The 19,489-nt window shown below is 37.3% G+C and overlaps 1 protein-coding gene across 23 annotated transcripts in view; it reads left to right on the forward strand.

Annotated features, from left to right (window-relative positions):
* Nucleotides 1-19,489, forward strand: part of EXOC6 (exocyst complex component 6) — a 257,578-nt gene that overhangs the window by 109,066 nt on the left and 129,023 nt on the right. For all 23 annotated transcript variants that reach the window (XM_055093148.3, XM_055093149.3, XM_055093140.3 and 20 more), the window contains 3 exons: nucleotides 799-1,003; nucleotides 7,114-7,269; nucleotides 11,329-11,397. In XM_055093148.3, the coding sequence (XP_054949123.1) occupies nucleotides 799-1,003; nucleotides 7,114-7,269; nucleotides 11,329-11,397 (430 nt within the window). The remainder of the gene's footprint in view (nucleotides 1-798; nucleotides 1,004-7,113; nucleotides 7,270-11,328; nucleotides 11,398-19,489) is intronic.

Genomic DNA, 19,489 nt, shown 5'->3' on the forward strand with positions numbered 1-19,489 from the left:
TTTTTGTGTATTTTAGTTTTCTCATCTATAGAATGCTACTTGTAATATCTGCCATAGAAGTGTACCTCATAGAAGTCTAAAGAGAACTAAATTATGTATATGAAAATATATGTCAATTTATCTAGGGCAAAGGCTACACTTTACTAATTGCTGCATACCCAGCATGTCACACTGTGAAACAGTAGCCCCCAAAGCCCAAAAGAGGAAATATTACATTCAGTAAATATTTGTTGAATTGAAAAAGCCCTCTACCCAGTGTGGATTTTTACCTGTTTTTTTTTTGTGTGTGTGTGTGATACTTAACAGTATTTCTAATTGCCTTAAATAGTAGTATGACATTTTTTAAAAAGTTAAATAAACTTTATTTTAATTAGAATTATATTCATGTTTTGTAATTTTTGTGTGGTGATACTGTGTGGATGGATATTATGATGGGAGACAGAATACAAAATCATATAACAAATCACTAGATGTTATAATTCACAAGTTTGAAACAATTATACATATTCATTTATGGTATTAAGATGCTATCATAATGCTTTTGATGTTATAGATTCAGATGAAGTGAAATAAAGAAGTTTTACATTAATGTATGCCATCAACTTTGAGCCTGTGGCTTGTTTATGTGGTTTATAGTTTGTCCTTGACAAATAGATGTAAATATCAATTTTACTTATTTTAACTATGACTAGGTCCTTTTTGATGAATAATCAGTGTAAAACTGATTATTTAGATTTACTTGTAAAAATATTGTGATAAGAACTTTTTATAGAGTTTTTTTTTTTTAACTTCTCACAGGTACTATTCTGCCCTAAAAACTATGGAACAATTAGAGAATGTGTACTTCCCCTGGGTTAGTCAATACCGGTTTTGTCAGCTCATGATAGAAAATCTTCCCAAACTCCGTGAGGATATTAAAGAAATCTCCATGTCTGATCTCAAAGACTTTTTGGAAAGTATTCGAAAACATTCTGACAAAATAGGTGAAACAGCAATGAAACAGGTGAGATTAAAAATAATTTTGATTTAATATTATTTAGTAATACAGGATCTGGAAAATATCCAAGGTTTACTTCTTTAACTTACATAAAATGCTTATTTTTGTTTTACCTTTTTCTTAACTTTTCTGGTTATTGTTTAGAAAGGATTCTATCAGTGTTTTCTTTGGCTTCACATTTATTCCTTTTTTAAGTAAAATCAGTTTAACATGAATTCTTTAGTTACTGCCCGAACTCTCAGCATTCTTCTCCATATATGTGGTGTTATGTTATCCTTTACCACCAGCCAAATCTGGTATAGAATTAGCTAAACAGTGGCAGCCCCAGAGGCAAGTGGGAGCCTTTTTATGCTAAGATTCTAAACTGTTCTCTATTTAAAACAAATTAAAAGTATTAACTGTGAATTAAAAACTACTACAGTTCAATAATAAACGGACAAACAATGGGAAAAGCCTCAGCAGTTATGAAGTCAATATATCTACCTTTTGAGTCAGCAGTTCCACTCCTAGGTGTTTATCAGTGAGAAACAAAAAACATGGGCTCACGATAGTCATAGCATCTTTGTTCACAGTTAGCCCCAAACTGGAAACAACCCAAATGGCTTTCAGAAGGAGAATGGATACACAAATTGTGGTATATTCATACAATGGAATACTACCTAGCAATAAAAAGGAATGAATTACTGATAATGCAACAACATGTATGAATCTCACAGATGTGTTGAGCCACAGAAATTGAATACAAAAAGGCACAAACTGTGTGATTCCATTTTTACGTCATTCGAAAGCAGGTAGACTAAGATGAAAAAAATCAGAACAGTGGTTACCTCTGGGTGGGGAAATTGCCTAGGAAAGGACACAAGGGGACTTTCTGGGGAGATGGAAATGTTTTATACCATGATAAAAATGTATTTGTCAAACTTGTACAGATCTTAGCTATATATTTCAATGTATATACATCTTACTTAAAAAAAACTATAAAAAAATAATAAACTAGAAAACTGTACAGAATAATTTGGGGCTGGGTGGGGTGGCTCACACCTGTAATCCCAGCACTTTGGGAGGCAAGGCGGGCAGATCACGAGGTCAGGAGACCAAGACCATCCTGGCTAACACGGTGAAACCCTGTCTCTACTAAAAATACAAAAAATTAGCCGGGCATGGTGGCGGGCATCTGTAGTCCCAGCTACTCGGGAGGCTGAGGCAGGAGAATGGCGTGAACCCTGGAAGCGGAGCTTGCAGCGAGCCAAGATCGCGCCACTGCACTCCAGCCTGGGTGACAGAGGGAGACTCTGTCTCAAAATAATAATAATAATAATAATTTGGGGTATATATGGAGTGAGTGGATAAAGGTATAGATGGAACAAGAATGTAAAAATATTAGTGGAAGATAAATGATGGGAGTTCATGATATTAATCTGTTTATTTTGAAATTTTTAATAATAAAAAGTTAAAAAAATTAAATTTTCTAAGAGCTATGCTTGCAAAGTCATAGAAATGAAACAGTGTCATAGAAATGAAACAGTGTCATAGAAATAAAACAATGCTCAACACCATTTCTTCTTTTTGTCTTTGCATTGCACACTCTTACATGATTTCTAATGCTTGATTTTTTTTCCCCCAAGTATTACAAACTACTTTGGAAACTCCTAAGTCTTTCTTATTGATTGTCTCTGGTCAGTGAGGGTCTTCCCCATTGTAGAGCTCCTCACCATTGTATTCTTCCCTTCAATATTACAGTGTTTTCAATACTATTTCTCCTACCTCTGGCCAAGGAAATCTGTGCATGCCATGGGAGTTAAAAACACAACCACTTGGTAAATTTTTTCAGTATGAGAATGCAAACAGTAGTTTAAAGTTCATATTCCATTATACATTTTAATCACAAGTGTCAATATTAAACTTATCTTCTTTGACTTGTTTTTCATAGACCAGTTTTGGATTCTTTCCACTTAGGGAGTCCATCACATCATGGGCCCTAGGATTTAAGATTTACAAAAATTTATTTCTGGGAGAGAATAGACTCTCTTGGTCCACTATCATTTTTCCTCATAAAAGTTATCAAGCTCCCTATCATTGCAATTTAAACAGACATTTCATACAGAAACCTTTTTTTAGCATCTCTCTGTGGGGATGTTTTTCTTTACAATTTCTTCTTTTGGAAATAACTTCCACAGAGTTGAGAAGTTAGAGAGTTTTCCTTCTAGTGAGAGTTAGACTTCTCAAGATTTGGTAAGAAAAGTTGTATTTTTTCTGTCTTGGTATCCCTTCATGCTACCTTTCAATTTCTTGTGGGTTTTTCTCTCTCTCTCTCTCTGTGTGTGTGTGTGTGTGTGTGTGTTTGTATGTGTTTGTGTATGTATAAGAAGCCTCCTGAAGTCTCTCATCAGCTGTGCTCAGTTTGGCAGAGTCACAGTTTAGTTCTGGAATCTTCTAGGTGGCATGAGTGTAAAGCTTATACCTTGTAAAGCAGCCCCCACCTTTGGGTGCACTCTGTATCCTGTGCTTAATTCCGTGATCTCGTATCCCTTTTACGGATGGATGGACTTGTTATGTATTCATTTAAATATCTTAAAGCTACCCCAAACCCAGCATTTCTAAAACTAAACCCATTCTTTTTTTCCTAAATCTATTTTTCTTATATTTGCTATCTCAGATAGTATTGCAGGATCTGGCCAGCAGCCCGCAATGCAACGGGGCTCTCTCTTTGTTCCCAGGCGGATCAGCAGGTCGAGAAATAATAGACACACACAAGATAGTGAAAGCTGGGTCCAGGGGGGTCACTGCCTTCTGGTCCCACGGTGCCTCCAATGCACTGGATATACCAGCATTTATTATTAAGGTTAGTGAGGGCGGGGTAGGTTAGTGAGGGATTTAGGGTCATTTGATTATGAGGTGAGATGGTCACATGGGGATGAAGTAATTCTTTAACATAACATCTATAGGTAGAAGTACAGTATACAGAGATAAAAATTTACAATATAGTGTGTGCATCAGTAATTTCTAACAGAGCCTTAAAACAGAAACACAGTCTTTCCATAACCTATGATTAGCCAGATATTAATCAGCAGTAACAGTTGCAGCAAAAGCTGGTTACAAACAATCTATAGAAACAGGACGTGAAGCTAGACAACCAGTCAGACCAGAAATTCTCAGAAGGGAGTATGCCTTAACCCTAAAGGGGCCTAGAAGAGCCATGGCAAGATGAGGGCGTTTATAGCCCTATCTTATCCATATGGACAGGCACCCCCCTCATGCATCCGTTTATAGGCTCTTCACAAGGGTCGCATTCCATTCCCAGAGCTATGAACATCTGCTTTTCTGGGATAGGAATCTTGGTGATGTGAAACCTCCCTGACTGCACGTCCATTCATAGGCTCTCTGCAGGGGGAAGCACATCACGCGCTTTTGGCTCATTCTGGCAGTCCAACCTGGCATTGTCTTTACACAATCCTGCATGCAGTTTTGTATTTACAATAATCAGGAGCATTTCATCTTTTATTCCATAGCAATAGTTTCAGGGGGTCTCCCTACAAGATAGTAGTGTCTCCTGTTTCCACAATTCCAGAAACTGGGGAGTATTTTAAACTTTTCAGGAGTATTCATACTGTTAATGTTATTTGTTACTAAGTCCTACTTAGTGACTATCAATTCTGCTTCTAAATACCTGTAGATTCTGTTTCCCCCTCTACATAGCTGAACTGTTATATAGAATCATTTGTTTTCCTTACCTGTATTCTCTTCTCCTTTTGGTTACTGTCCTAAAATGCAAATAAGACCACACCACTTCATCTTAAGTAATACCCTGTTACCTTTTACTTAAGTCCAAGTTCCTCAGTCTCATCTTGATACTTGTCTCCCTTCTATGCTCTAGCAGTATCTGCTGTCTTACAGATTTTGGAATATACTAGGTGTTCACCAAGAATGTCCATTCTTTCACATTTCTCAGTCGGATGAATTCCTGCTTTTTCCTCCCAAAAGCGGGCTTGAACATCACCTTGTCTGTGAAATCTTCTGCCATCACCCATTACACTACTGCCAGTGAGAGATGGTCACTTCATCCTCAGTGTGTATACCATTGTACTTTTCACACTACAATTGCTTTTTTTATGTTCTTAACTAGACTGAATTTTTTAAGTGGAGGATTTTGCCCTGCTTATTTTTGCCTTCCTGGGATCTAGCTATTATGCCTAACATGAGTGGCACAAAAAAAGTTATTTTTGAAAATTAGTTTAGAGCTGAGTTTTAGATTGTCTAGGGAGAATTTTTTAAATTCTAATATGAGAGATGAATCCACTCTTAGTCTGATGTTTAATTAGCAATAAATATCTAAAATTTATATTGGGTAAGTTAACATTTTCCATATAATGTTCTCTGGCACACATTTTAATATTGCTCTCTAGGGCAGGGGTTCCTAGCCCCCAGGCCGTGGACTGGTACCTGTCTGTGGCCTTTAGGAACCAGGCCACACAGCAGGAGGTGAGTGGCTTGCTAAAGAGGATTACTGCCTGAGCTCCGCCTCCTGTCAGATCAGCGGCATTCGATTCTCATAGGAGCGCAAACCCTATTGTGAACTGTGCATGCGGGGCATCTAGGTTGCGCACTCCTTATGAGAATCTAATGCCTGATCATCTGAGGTGGAACAGTTTCATCTGAAACCATCCACCTGCAAAAAAAGCCTGGGGACCACTGCTCTAGGGAGAACAAAAGGACTAAATAGTCAAATAAATTTTGGAAACCTGGGTTAAATAAAGTTAAGCGGATTTCTTTACTTATGAATTGTAAATCTCCTAGGAGGAGGATACAATATGTAATATTTATATAACTCATTTGAGCTTAGAACCCTTTTTTCAAGGAACATCTGTTTTTACTGTGTGAATTGTTAGTTTTGTGCATAACATAATTTGGAAACAATACTCTAAATAAATGATTTTATACTCCCAGGACAGAAAATCACTGACAAAATTAGTTTGGGCACAGAGGGAAAGGGAATACACAGGAGTGATAATAATTTTCTCCAGTACCAGCCTCTAGGGGGCAGCCAGGATCAAAGTCTAGGTAAGAGAGGAGCCAGATTACTGCAACTTGCATGGTCTGATAACCTAAGTGTAGAGAAGGCTGATTGGCAGTTACATGTGCCTTAGAGAGAACTCGCCTAAAATAGCCAGTGCACGACCTATGTGCTAACAGAACAAAATAGCAACAATCTGACCCATCAAAACAGAGAGAATGTCTCGCAGTGTGTAAGGAAATTAAAATCCTGGAATTAAGTTTATATTTTTTTCTATTTCTGGTAATGAAGTTCTGATAGGGAAGTATTACTAAAATGCCTAAAAGTATGAGGGTTCTCAACTTTTTATTCTGTGTAAATGTTGTTTTTTGTCAATGATCAATTGTGGGATGACAGCTTCTGCATTCTTAGTCTTCACAAACTGTGGGCATTTTCAGTGGGAAGTAAAATAAGCTTGCAATTTGATGTTATAGTTCCTTCTGTGAGGTTAATGGCTAATTCAGGAAGTTGGGAGTATGGCCAAAGAGTGTTGGCCAGTCCCCCTTGCCAACACACAATATGCCAACTGAGGAAATACATGGTTCTACATAATTTTAAGACTGTTTAAAAAGGAAGAGAAGCTGGGTGCGGTGGGTCACGCCTGTAATCCTAGCACTCTGGGAGGCTGGGGCAGGTGGATTGCTTGAGCCAGGAGTTTGGGACCAGCCTGGGCAACATGGCAAAACCCCATTTTACAAAAAAATACAAAAACAAAAAAACCAAAAAAACAAAGAAACATTAGCTGGGTGTGGTGGTGCATGCCTGTAGTCCCAGCTACTCTGGAGGCTGAGGTAGGAGGATCACCGCAGCCTGGGGAGGTTGAAGCTGCAGTGAGCTGTGATGGTGCCACTGTACTCCAGCCTGGATGACAGAGTGAGACCCTGTTTTTTTTTTTTTTAAAAAAGGAAACGAGAAGGCAAAAATCATGAATAAGAAAGGAGACATCACTACAAATTCTATACCTACAGACATTAAAAAGATAAAAAAAACTATGAACAAATTTTTTGAACCAATTTTGACCATAATCAGTTTTGGAATAATCTGAATTTCTCTCTCTTGAAAATAGGCACAGCATCAGAAAACCTTCAGTGTTTCTCTGCAGAAACAAAATAAAATGAAATTTGGGAAGAATATGTATATAAATCGTGATAGAATTCCAGAGGAAAGGAATGAAACTGTATTGAAACATTCACTTGAAGAAGAGGATGAGAATGAAGAAGAGGTGATGGGTTTCTTTCTTTCTTTTCTATTATTAGATAATTTTTTTTCTTTTGGATTGTAATGTACATCTGTTTGATTTAGTCTTCCCGTATGCAAAATAAATCTATGTTGTAAAAGTTGTCAGAGTCAAAATGGAGTCAGTGTGTCAAACTTTGACAGAATGGAGGCTGAGAAGGCCGTGAAGGGAGGGCTGTCATGGACGATTTGCCTGGTATCAGGAGCTATCACAATAAATTTTTTGAAACCATAGCTTACTGCATCAGCCCTACAAGGACAGCTAGCCACTTACATGTGAACACTTGTCTGTTTCAAAACAGACCAGGCACAGTGGCTCACACCGGTAATCCCAGCACTTTGCAAGGTCGAGGTGGGTGGATCACTTGAGGCAGGAGTTTAAGACCAGCCTGGCCAACATGGTGAAACCCTGTCTCTACTAAAAATATAAAAATTAGCTGGGCATGGTGGTGGGCACCTCTAGTCCCAGCTACTTGGGAAGCTGAGACATGAGAATTGCTTGAACCCAGGAGGTGGAGGTTGTAGTGAGCCGACATTGTGCCACTGTACTCCAGCCTGGGAGACAGAGTGAGACCTTGTCTCAAAAAGAAGAAAAAAAACAAACAACTATCTTACAAGGTCAGTCCAAAACTGTAAGGGCCTAACCATAACTCCAAAATTACAAGTCCTTTCTAGCAACTAGTGACACTCACCAGTGAACTTTCTTTCAAAACAATTTGCATAACAATCTGTCTCCCCAGTAAAACCCTAACCTCCTTTGTTCTGCAGACATGCCAGAGACCACCCTGGTCTGTGCATGTCCTGGATTTTAATCCTATTTCTTTGTTTATTCTCAAATTTTTTTGCTTGGAAATTTTTCTGTATATATTTTTATTTCAAGTTGACAAAGTCAATCAGATTGTATTGAGCTATTAGGACAATGGAGTCATCTGAAATGTTGGGCTAGATAATTGACAGATAAACACGATTGTAGATTATATTTCTAAATCTCTGGTAGTGGAATCTGTAGTAAAAGTGTAAATCTAATTTTTCTTTTCTTTTTTTTTTTTTGAGACGGGGTCTCACTGTGTCGCCCAGGCTGGAGTGCAGTGGCGCTATCTTGGCTCACTGCAACCTCTGCCTCCTGGGTTCAAGCAATTCTCCTGCCTCAGCCTCCCAAGTAGCTGGGATTACAGGCATGCGCCACCATGCCTGGCTGGCTAATTTTTGTAGTTTTAGTAGAGACGGGGTTTCACCATGCTGGCCAGGCTGGTCTTGAACTCCTGGCCTGGTGATCTGTCCACCTCGGCCTCCCAAAGTGCTGGGATTACAGGTGTGGACCACTGCGCCCAAATCTAATTATTTTTATAGTGATTACTTATATTTGAATTACCTGTTGTCAAATTTTTATTTCGTAATGTCTTGTCATTTGGCCTAATTCTGGATAGTCTACCTTTTTAAAAAATTGGTGCTGAAATACTACAAAAATAACTACTATGATTAGTCTTTTAATGGAAAAAAAAAAGTTCTAGTAAGTCTAGAAACCTTGAAATTATCCTTAAATATTTTCTTTCTTTCATCTTCTATATCCAAATTCATTCTCTCGTTCTTTTTTTCTTTCATTTTTTTTTTTAGAGATAGGGCTCACTGTGTTGCCTGTGAGTGCAGTGGTGCAGTCATAGCTCACTACAGCCTGCAACTTCTGGGTCCAAGTGTTCCTCCCACTTCAGTCTCCCGAGTAGCTAGGACTAAAAGCACACTATCACCATGCCTGGCTAATTAAAAAAAAAAAAAATTTCTTATAGAGACAGAGGTCTCACTATGTTACCAAGGCTGGTCTTGAACTCAGATTATCTTAGCCTCAAATTATCCTCTCATTCAGCCTTCCAAAGTGCTGAGATTACAGGTGTGAGCCACCATGCCCGGCATCCTATTGCTTTCGAAAGTTTTTTTTACAGGGCTTGATGCCGTGGCTCATGCCTCTGATAGCACTTTGGGAGGCCGAGGGGGGCAGATTGTTTGGGCCAGGAGTTTGAGACCTGCCTGGCCAACATGGCGAAGCCCCTTTCCTGCAAAAAATACAAAAAAATTGCCAGGCATAGTGCCTGTATTCCCAGCTACTGGGGAGGCTGAGGTGGGAGAATCACCTGAGCCAGAGGAGGTTGAGGATGCAGTGAGCTGTGATCATGTCACTACATACCAGCCTGGGTGACAGAGTGAGATGCCCATTTCAAAAAAATAAATAAAATTATCTCCACAGAATCTTCTATTGAACTTACCTTTTATCGTCCTTTTCAATTTTTTTTTAAATTTAGCTACTATCATAGGAACCTTGTTATTCCCAATTAATTTATAAGTTTTGCCTTGCCAATGAGATTTTAAATTCTTTTTCTAAGGACATAATTGGGATGCAGTAAGAATTTTTAGTTGAACCATATGACTATGTGCTCATGACTGCATTTGTGAATGGGTGAACAGCTGAGTGTTTACTATGTGCATTTCTTTTTTTTTTTTTTTTTTTTTTGAGACAGGGTCTTACTCTGTCACCCAGGCTGGAGAGCAGTTGGCATAATCATGGCTTACTGTAACCTCAAACTCTTATGTTCAAATGCTCCTCCTGCTTCAGCCTCCCAAGTAGTTGGAACTACAGGCACATGCTTGTATATACTATATCCAGCTAATGTTTTAATATTTTTTGTAGAGATGGGGAACCGCTGTGTTGTCCAGGCTGGTCTTGAACTCCTGGCTTCAAGTGGTCCTTCTGCTTTGGCCTCCTAAAGTGCTGGGATTGTAGGCGTGAGCCACCACACCCAGCCACTATGTACATTTCTGCTGTATATCTGAGGATGAGGTGATACATATATACATAGTCACACAAATATATATGTAATATATATGTAATATATTTGTGTGAATATGTATGCACATATGTGTATGTGTGTATATATGTATATATATATGCGTATATAGTGAATGTCTGCTATTGTACTGAATACAGACAAATGAACAGCTTCAAACAGTTAAATGCCTTCCTAATGTGGAATTAGTATGTCCTGATTAGTCCCTTGAAATTATTATTAGGTTTTTTGTCCCTTTAAATTAAATAAATATTTTTGACCTCTGCTTTTTTGTTCTTTCTAAATATTCAGAGGACCTCTGTATTATTTTCTCCTTTGAGGTTCAGAATGTTGAAAATAGACCATCTAGTCTTCTTACTTCAATTTTCCCCTTCCTGTTCTGTATATCTTTCCTGCTGGGAGCATCACCATCATGCCTTACCCCCAGACCTTTACATTTAGAGGAGCTTGGTGGTTTCCCTGTTCTCTCAGATCTATTTTACTACTATACTGCACTACATTTTGTTTTTATCATTTTCCCTAATAAGCAATGTTATAGTAAAAATAATTTAAGTTCACTCTGGAGATTCACATGAGTACAAATGTGTTCTTTTAAAAAGAGTTTATGTATTTCTCAAGTTTGAGAAACTTTATAGTACTACATTTCATCAATTATAAGGCATTTTTTTTTCCACATAACATTTCAGAATATAGGATACATCTTAAAGATGATGGTGTTATAGTTTTAAGTGGTGGTGTTTTTTCTTTCTTAGCATTCTGTAAAATAATACTGATAGTGTTTTTAATTCAATGCAATAATGACCAATCATATGACATAGCTGCATAAGAACAGGAACTTTGTCTATAGCCAAATCATGAAATCTATGTATCATTTTTACCCAAAACAATAATAAGGTATCTAGTTATCCATAGCAGTTTTCTGTAATCTGTCATACATATTAAAAATATACAATTTCTCTCCTTTGTTACCTTAAGTTGAAAACAGTCCACAGTGATAATAAACATACTACAAAGAATAAACTGCTGAAGAAATGCCAAAACAAAATAAAGAAGGTTTTGCGTTTATAGTGTATGCTTTATATGGGAGAATTGAATAAATGTTGTAACACAAAGTTCATGAATCTTCTCGCCTATCTTTAACTTTACATTATCTAATGGTGGTCTAATAGTTTGACCTATAATTTTTTAAAAAATGGTTTAATTTTCAGGTCTTAACTGTTCAGGATCTTGTCGATTTTTCCCCTGTTTATCGATGTTTGCACATTTATTCTGTTTTGGTAAGTATGTTTTATATTTATGTATATATAGCTTTATATTATTTAAAAGGCATGTATGTATTTTAGGCCCTAAAAATTGATCATATGCTGTAAATCTTCACATAATTCTTTGTGAAATATCCACTCTGTGTGTAAGGCACTTACATTTTTTGTTTACTTATCATAGTGTAATTTCAAGTGATATACCATTTCATGTATATTTTAAGAACCTTGTAATAGTATACTTCCATTTCTCCCTATTGCCTTTGTGCTGTTGTTACATCACAGTTCTTGTAAGTTACTTTTACATGTGTATTCCATACTACATTGCTCTTATTTTTGATTTAATGTTCCTTTTTAAAAATAACTGCTTTATTGAGATCTAGTTCACATACGAAAAAAACTTACCCTTTTAGAGTATACAATTCAGTGGTTTTAGCATATTCACAAGGATGTGCAACCATTACCACTACCTAATTCCAGAAATACCCATTACCCACCCCTCCAACCACCCCCAAAACATCAAAAATGTGTATCTGGCTGTTATTAGGTGGTGTGTTCTATAGATATTTGTTAGATGTAGTTGGTTTATAGGGTTGTTCACATCTTTTACTTCCTTGTTGGTCTTCTGCCTATTCTGTTATTGAAAGTAGAAGTATTGGAGTCTTCAACTATAACTGTTGAATTGTCCATTTTTTCTTTCAGTTTTGCCAGTTTTTTATTCATGTATTTTTAGGGCCTTGTTGGCAGGTGAATATATGTTTATAATTGTTATGTCTTCCTGATGGATTGACCTTTTTTAAAAAAAATCATAAAATATCTTTCTTCATAATATTTTTTGTCTTAAGGTCTGTTTGGCTTTAATTAGTATAGCCACTCCAGCTTTCTTTTGAGCACTATTGGCATAGTATGTTTTTCCCCATCCTTTTACTTTCAGTCTCTTTGTATCTTTGAATCTAAAGTATGTCTCCAGTAGGTAACACATAGTTCAGTCTGTTTTTTTAAATCCAGTCTGCTGATCTCTGCCTTTCATTTGGAGTGTTTAGTTCATTTACATTTAATGTAATTACTGATAAGGTAGGATTTATGTCTGCTCTGATGTTTGCCATTTGTTTTAACATGTCTTATATCTTTTTTGTTCCTCTATTCCTCCATTAGTACTGTCTTGTGCATTAAATAGATATTTTCTTATGTACCATTTCATTTCCTTTGTCATTTCCTTTCCTTTTCTTTTTTTTTTTTGTGCTGGAGTTTTGCTCTTGTTGCCCAGGATGGAGTGCAATGGCATAATCTCAGATCACTGCAACCTCCGCCTCCTGGGTTCAAGTGATTCTCCTGCCTCAGCCTCCCAAGTAGCTGGGTTTACAGGCACCCGCCACCATGGCCAGCTAATTTTTTGTATTTTTTTAGTAGAGATGGGGTTTCACCTTGTTGGCCAGGCTGATCTCGAACTCCTGACTTTAGGTGATCCACCCGTCTCGGCCTCCCAAAGTGCTGGGGTTACAGGTGTGAGCCACCGAGCCCAGCCTATTTTCTTAGTATTAGCCCTGAGGATTGCAATTAACATCTTACTTTAAAACAATTCAGTTAGATTAATACCCTTTTCTTTGTGCTATTGTTTTCTTTCTTTCTTTCTTTTTTTTTTTTTGAGACAGGGTCTTGCTCTGTCACCCAAGATGGAGTGCAGTGGCGTGATCACAGCTCACTGCAGCCTTGACCTCTTTGGGCTCAAGCAGTACTCCCACTTGAGCCTCCCAAGTACCTGGGACTACAGGCTCATGCCACCATGCTTGGCTAATTTTTGTATTTTTTGTAGAGGTAGAGTTTACAGTATAGTCTTACTGTTTTATGCTGTAAATTTAATAAACTTTCATTAGCACAATAACTTCTGGCTGGTATATATAACCAAAAATTATTTGGTAAAGCTAATTTCTTTCTTTTTTTTTTAGACAGAGTCTTGCTCTGTTGCCTAGGCTGGAATGCAGTGGTGCCATCTTGGCTCACTACAACCTGCGCCTCCTGGGTTCAAGCAATTCTACTACCTTAGCCTCCCAAGTAGCTGGGATTACAGGCGCCTGCCACTATGCCTGACTAATTTTTGTATTTTTAGTAGAGACAGGGTTTCTCCATGTTGGCTAGCCTGGTCTCAAACTCCTGACCTCAGGTGATATGCCCACCTCAGCCTCCCAAAGTGCTGGGATTACAGGCATGAGCCACCGTGGCTGGCCACTAATTTCTTATTATTGTTACAACTCTTCTTCCTTCTACTCGTTATTCCAGTTCTGCCATTTCCCAGCATTATAGCATTGGGAAAATTACTTCCCTTCTTTGAGTTCCTCATTTGCAAAATATGGTTAACAATTTCCAAGGCTATGTTGGATATTATAGTCAATATAAATAATAAAAGTGCTTGGTATAGGACCTGGTATAAAATATCAGGCAGTAAATGTTAAAGGGGTTATTATAAAAGGGTTACATTAATATGTATGCTTTCAAGGACTGTTGACTGTAAGTCTACTTTAGCCAAAAAAGCTCTATGTCCGAAATCCTAAGGTATCCTACTCTATTTGATCAAATATGAGTATTCCATGAAAGGAAAATAGGTATAATGTCAAAAAAAGGGATTGTCTTTGGAAAATGCTGCACACAATATTCACAATGTAGCTTATCATAGCTTATCATTTTTCAGACTTTGAGAAGTCCTAAGAGCTTCTCTGACTTTACTTAGCTGGCTGTATCCTAAACTTTGAGTATAGGGATCATTTTTTTACTTAGAATACTGAATATTGAATGAGTTAATTTCCTAATTATCTGATGAATACCAAATATAGTGTGCGAATTGCTGCCCTAGGAGTTTTTAAGGGTATATGAAGGCTTTCCAAGGGGCCCTGGGCTAGAAACTTTAGGGAAATAAATTTTAGGTCCATGGTTTTCTTTCTAAAAATGATCTGTTTGGGAAGCCCAACCTGTCTTGAGAATAGTTCTTCTCTTACTGTTGGTGCTCTGCTCAGATTCCCTTGGGTCCCTTTTCAGCTAGAAGCTACCCCACATCAGATTACCTGTGTTGAGATTAATAAGTTATGGTGTGTGGATATGGTGTTTGAAAGCCTAGCTTCCTTGCCTAGATTAGGACAACACTGAGGTATAACCTATGCTCTGAAGTTGCAGTGTGGAATCAGGCACACAATTTTTTGCCTTAGATGGTACCCTTGGTTGGCTTCCTCTTGTTCCTTTTACTTTCTTCACTTCTTGAACAGTTTCCTTCTTCAACATTTCTTTAGTTTATCATTGATCTCAGATTCTGTTCCTAGGACAGCTACCTAAGATAGTGACCATATTAGTTATCAATTGCTGTATAACACACTGCCTTAAAACAACAAACATTATTATTTCACAGGGTTAGCAGTCAGGGAGTCTCTTAGCTGGCTGGTTCTGGCTACAGGTCTCTTATGAGATTCTAGTCAAGATGTCATGAGGACTGCTGTCATCTGAAGGCTTAACAGGGGCTGGAGGATTTGCCTCTATGATGGCTGCTGGTAGAAGGCCTCAGTTCCTTGCCACATGGAGTGTCTACCAGGCTGCCTGAAAGTCCTCATGACATGGCAGCTGGCTTCCCCCAGAGTGAGTCATCCAGGAGAGAAACCAAAATGGAAGCCATCATTCCTTTTATAACACAATCTCAGAAGTAACATACCATTACTTCTGCTTTATCCTATTCGTCACATAGATGAACTCAGGTGCATTGTGGGAGGGGACCACACAAGGGTATGAATACCATGAGGTGGGGATCTTTGGAGGCTGTTTTGAAGGCTACCACGTTTACTTTATAAATGAAAATCATACCCTTCACTGACACTCAGTACTACCATGGTGCATTGTCTTGAGGTGTAAAAGCTTCCAGGGTGCCAAATAAAGGAGAAGTCTCCTTTAATTATTAATCAAGGAACTGTATTGGGAGTTCCTTCCTTTCCATTTTTGCACAAATTTCTGTTAAGGGTAAATCATGTTAGGAACAGTATATTTTGTCCTGTGGTAGGATATTCTGAATTTAGATATGTAGTAGGGAGTAATGACATAGGTAGGAATAACGATAGTTTCCTTTTAATGACCTGTTCTTTTTCCCCCTAGCTATTGACAACAAGTAATTGCTTTTAAGAGAGAGTCCCTGTGAGAGTAGAGCAAAGAGAACACAGAGAATTTTGATTGCTAAAACTATGTCCTATGTGTTTAAATGTAAACAATGATTTTGGCTAATCTTAATACTCTTCGTTAGGATGTATCATTTGCTGTAAAGAAAAACACCTTTAAACAGCCAAATGATGTGGGTTAGTAAAGCTGTATCTTTTAAACATGAATGGAGTGTTTTCTGGGGCTGCCAAAAATTTTAAGTTACACTGGCTAGCTTTATTTTTTCATATTCATGTACATTATGATTCGATAAAGTGGGTAAAGCTGTTTAGCTATCATAAGTCTAAGTCCAATTGTTTAATGTTTTCTACTTCATATTTAAAGTAAACCCTGGCTATTCATTTTTAGCAGCATATACCATTCTCTTTTGTTAAACACCCAGAAAAAGGATGGTCATCATATCTAATGAAATTAATGGAGTTATGCCTGATTTTATTGTTTGATTTATTGATTAGTAGGGGTGCATTTTTTAATGTACTTTTATTTATTTTAGTAGCTTTAGGGGTACAAGTGGCTTTTAGTTATGTGGATGAATTGTATAGTAATGAAGTCTAGGCTTTTAGTGTACTTGTCACCTGAATAGTGTACATTGTACCCAATAGGTGATTTTTTTCATCCTTCACCCCACTTCTGAATCTCCAGTGTTCATTATACCACTCCACATGCCTCTGTATACCCACAGCTTAGCTCCCACTGATGAGTGAGAACATGCAGTATTTGGTTTTCTGTTCCTGAGTTCTGTCACTTAGGATAATGGTCTCTAGTTCCATCCAGGTTGCTCCAAAAATATTATTTTATTCTTTTTTATATCCCTGATTTTTATACTTGGTTGTATTTAATTATTTCCAAAAGTTGAACAGGTTTTATGTATGTCAACATGTTAATGGAAGGCACGTAGTATTGTTTATTATGCTCCTTACTTCATAAAAGCTTAGAATTTTAGTTGTGTATTACATTGCATTATTGTAAATTAAGTAATGAAAACAGAATAAGTAATGAGAAACTGATTTATTGTCTTGATTTTAAGGGTGTGAATGCACAAAACAATCACACTGGGTTTAAATAATATTGACTGCTTTTTGTAATTCCATAATTTTTTTTTTTTTAAGACAGAGTCGTGCTCTGTTGCCTAGGCTGGAGTGCAGTGGTGTAATCTTGGCTCACTGCAACCTCTGCCTCCCAGGTTCAAGCAATTATCATGCCTCAGTCTCCCAAGTAGCTGGGATTACAGGTGTGTGCTACCATGTATGGCTAATTTTTGTATTTTTAGTAAAAACAGGGTTTCACCATGTTGGCCAGGTTGGTCTCGAACTCCTGGCCTCAAGTGATCCGTCCTCCTCGGCCTCCCAAAGTGCTGGGATTATAGGCGTGAGCCAATGCACCTGGCGTTGGTGATATTATGGTGTAAACCCATAATTTCTCAGTGGTTTTCATGATGTAATTTTGTTGTTGTTGTTTGTTTTGTTTAAGAGATGGGGTCTCGCTGTTGTCCAGCCTGGAGTGCAGTGGTGAGATCATAGCTCACAGCTGCTTTGAATTCCTGGGTTCAAGTAATCCTCCTGCCTCAGCCTCCTGAGTAGCTGGGACTACAGGTGCATGCCACTATGCCTGGCTAATTAAAAAAAAAATTTTTTTTAAAGAGATAGCTTGACATGCTGCCTAGGCTGATCATGAACTCCTGGCCTTGAGCAATCCTCTGATTTCAGCCTCATCTTTACTTTTTTTGAAGTGAAACTTGGAGTCAGACTTTTCTTGAGAGACACTTAGTACAATTTGACTTATTAGTTTGATCATGAGGACTGGCTTTGATAATTAGATTTTAGGTTTTAGGGTGGACTTTAAAAAAAAAAAAAAATCAAATGCCCTAAGTCTGCAGGTCAGAATTTGAACCAGAAAGTATATTGTTAATGGGGGGAAGAAAAGTCTCACTCATTCTATTAAGATATTTATTTCCAATAAAAATGTACTTTTGGGTTTACTCATTATCAAAATGTATGATATACTTAGGCCGTTTGCATCAGTTTAGTACTGATTATGATAATTTCACCCAGAAGAAAAAAACCCAGCATAACACCTAAAGCCTTATAATCTCAAAGATAAGAGTAAAACATATCATATTAGACAATGTTTTTTAAAATTAAGTTAGAATAAATTCTGTAAGGATAATGGACTGGAAATAAGAGTTCAAAAAGAAAAATGTAGACTTTCTAAATATTAAGGAATAATGTGTTCATGTATCTCTCTATATTTGTATATTTTATATTTTTTTAGATATGGGGTTTCATGGTAAAAAGGAATCTGAGGAGAAAAGAAAAATAAAAAAAAAAAAGAAAGAAAAAAAGAGATGAGGTCTTACTCTGTTGCCCCAACTGGAGTGCAGTGGTATGATCATACCTCACTGTAGCCTTGAACTCCCGAACTCAAACGATCCTCTTGTCTCAGCCGCTTGAGTAGTTGGGATTACAGGCATGTACCACCATGCCTTGCTGATTTTTAAATTTTTTGTAGAGATGGAGTCTCACCATGTTGCCCAGGCTGGTCTCAAACTCCTGGCCTCAAGTGATCCTCCTGCTTTTGCCTCCCAAGTTGCGGGGATTAAAGCGTGAGCTACTGTGCCCGGCCCCATATTTTTTTAAATGAGTGATGGCTGGGTATGTTTAAATGAGGATTTAGCAGTTTTATGTTAAATTCCATTTTATCTTTAAATGCATTATATCCTCTACATTTATTTAAAATTATGGTGAAAAAAATTAGGTACCATATTAAAACTGTGTGGGGGACATTATAGCTTATTGAAATTATTTTAATTGTTTACGTATAAAATAATTGGAAAAAGTTTCGTATAGGATACCTAGGTAAAAATATTTTCTGCATTTTAAGTTTACTTTAGACAGCACTAAGAAGAGTCATTTTTTGTAGCTACTTAAGTATAAAGAAAATAAAATCAGACTTTTTTTCAGTGAAAATGTGGATTTTGACATTTTTTTCCTGTAGTTTTTTTCTTTTGACTTTGGAGCCTTAGATGATTAGGGAAATGGTTCTCAACCTTTCCTTCTGATGTTGGATGGGTTCTCTTTAAACAGTGAAGAAGACAGAGGGGATTGAGGTATAGTAATTAATTTATTTTTTCAGTTATTCACTTACCTAATATTTATTGAGTGCCTTCTGCATGCCAAGCATTCTTCTAAGTGATAGGGATACAGTGATGAGCTAGATGGAATGTGGACCATACTCTAATAGAGTGAGGTAGTAAAGATAGATCTCTGTTGTTGGATAATGTAGCTGTTAGTTATATGTAGTTACTAAAATAATTAAAATTTAAATGTAAAAGTCAGTGTCTCATTCAGATTGGCCACATTTCAAATGCTCTATAGCCACATGTGACTAGTGGGCTACCATTTTAGACAGCACAGACATAGTAAACGTTCATCATCACAGGGAGTTCCATTGGACAACACTGAGATAGACTAACCAAGAAATTATAGCATGGTATAAGTGCTATGATAGGGAAGTACAGGTTGCTATGAGAGAACAGAAAATAACAAGCCTTCAGAAGTTAGGGAAAGCTTTCTCAAGGAAGTGATATCTCTGGCAAGTCCTGAAGGATGAGTAAAAAATCATATGGGAAAAGGAAACTGGGAAACTTATTTCAGAAATAGCCTGCACAAAAGCCTGGAAGTGAAAAGAGAGCAGTATATGGATATATTGAGAGTGAAAGAGTAGCAAGAGATGAGGCAGGGGCTTGTATAACATGCTCATGTTACACATAGGGCTTTGTATAACATGCTCAGAAGTTTAGGCTTTGAAGCTAATCTTTCACTGGGCTTCCCTCACTGATAGCCATATTTTGGTTTGGTCAATCAAAAATCTATAAAGCCTAAGTAGTAAGTTTGGTAGGTGTCAAATTGTTTAAACATAACTTTAT

Source organism: Pan paniscus, chromosome 8 (assembly GCF_029289425.2).
Source record: "Pan paniscus chromosome 8, NHGRI_mPanPan1-v2.0_pri, whole genome shotgun sequence".
NCBI classification, from domain to species: Eukaryota; Metazoa; Chordata; class Mammalia; order Primates; family Hominidae; genus Pan; species Pan paniscus.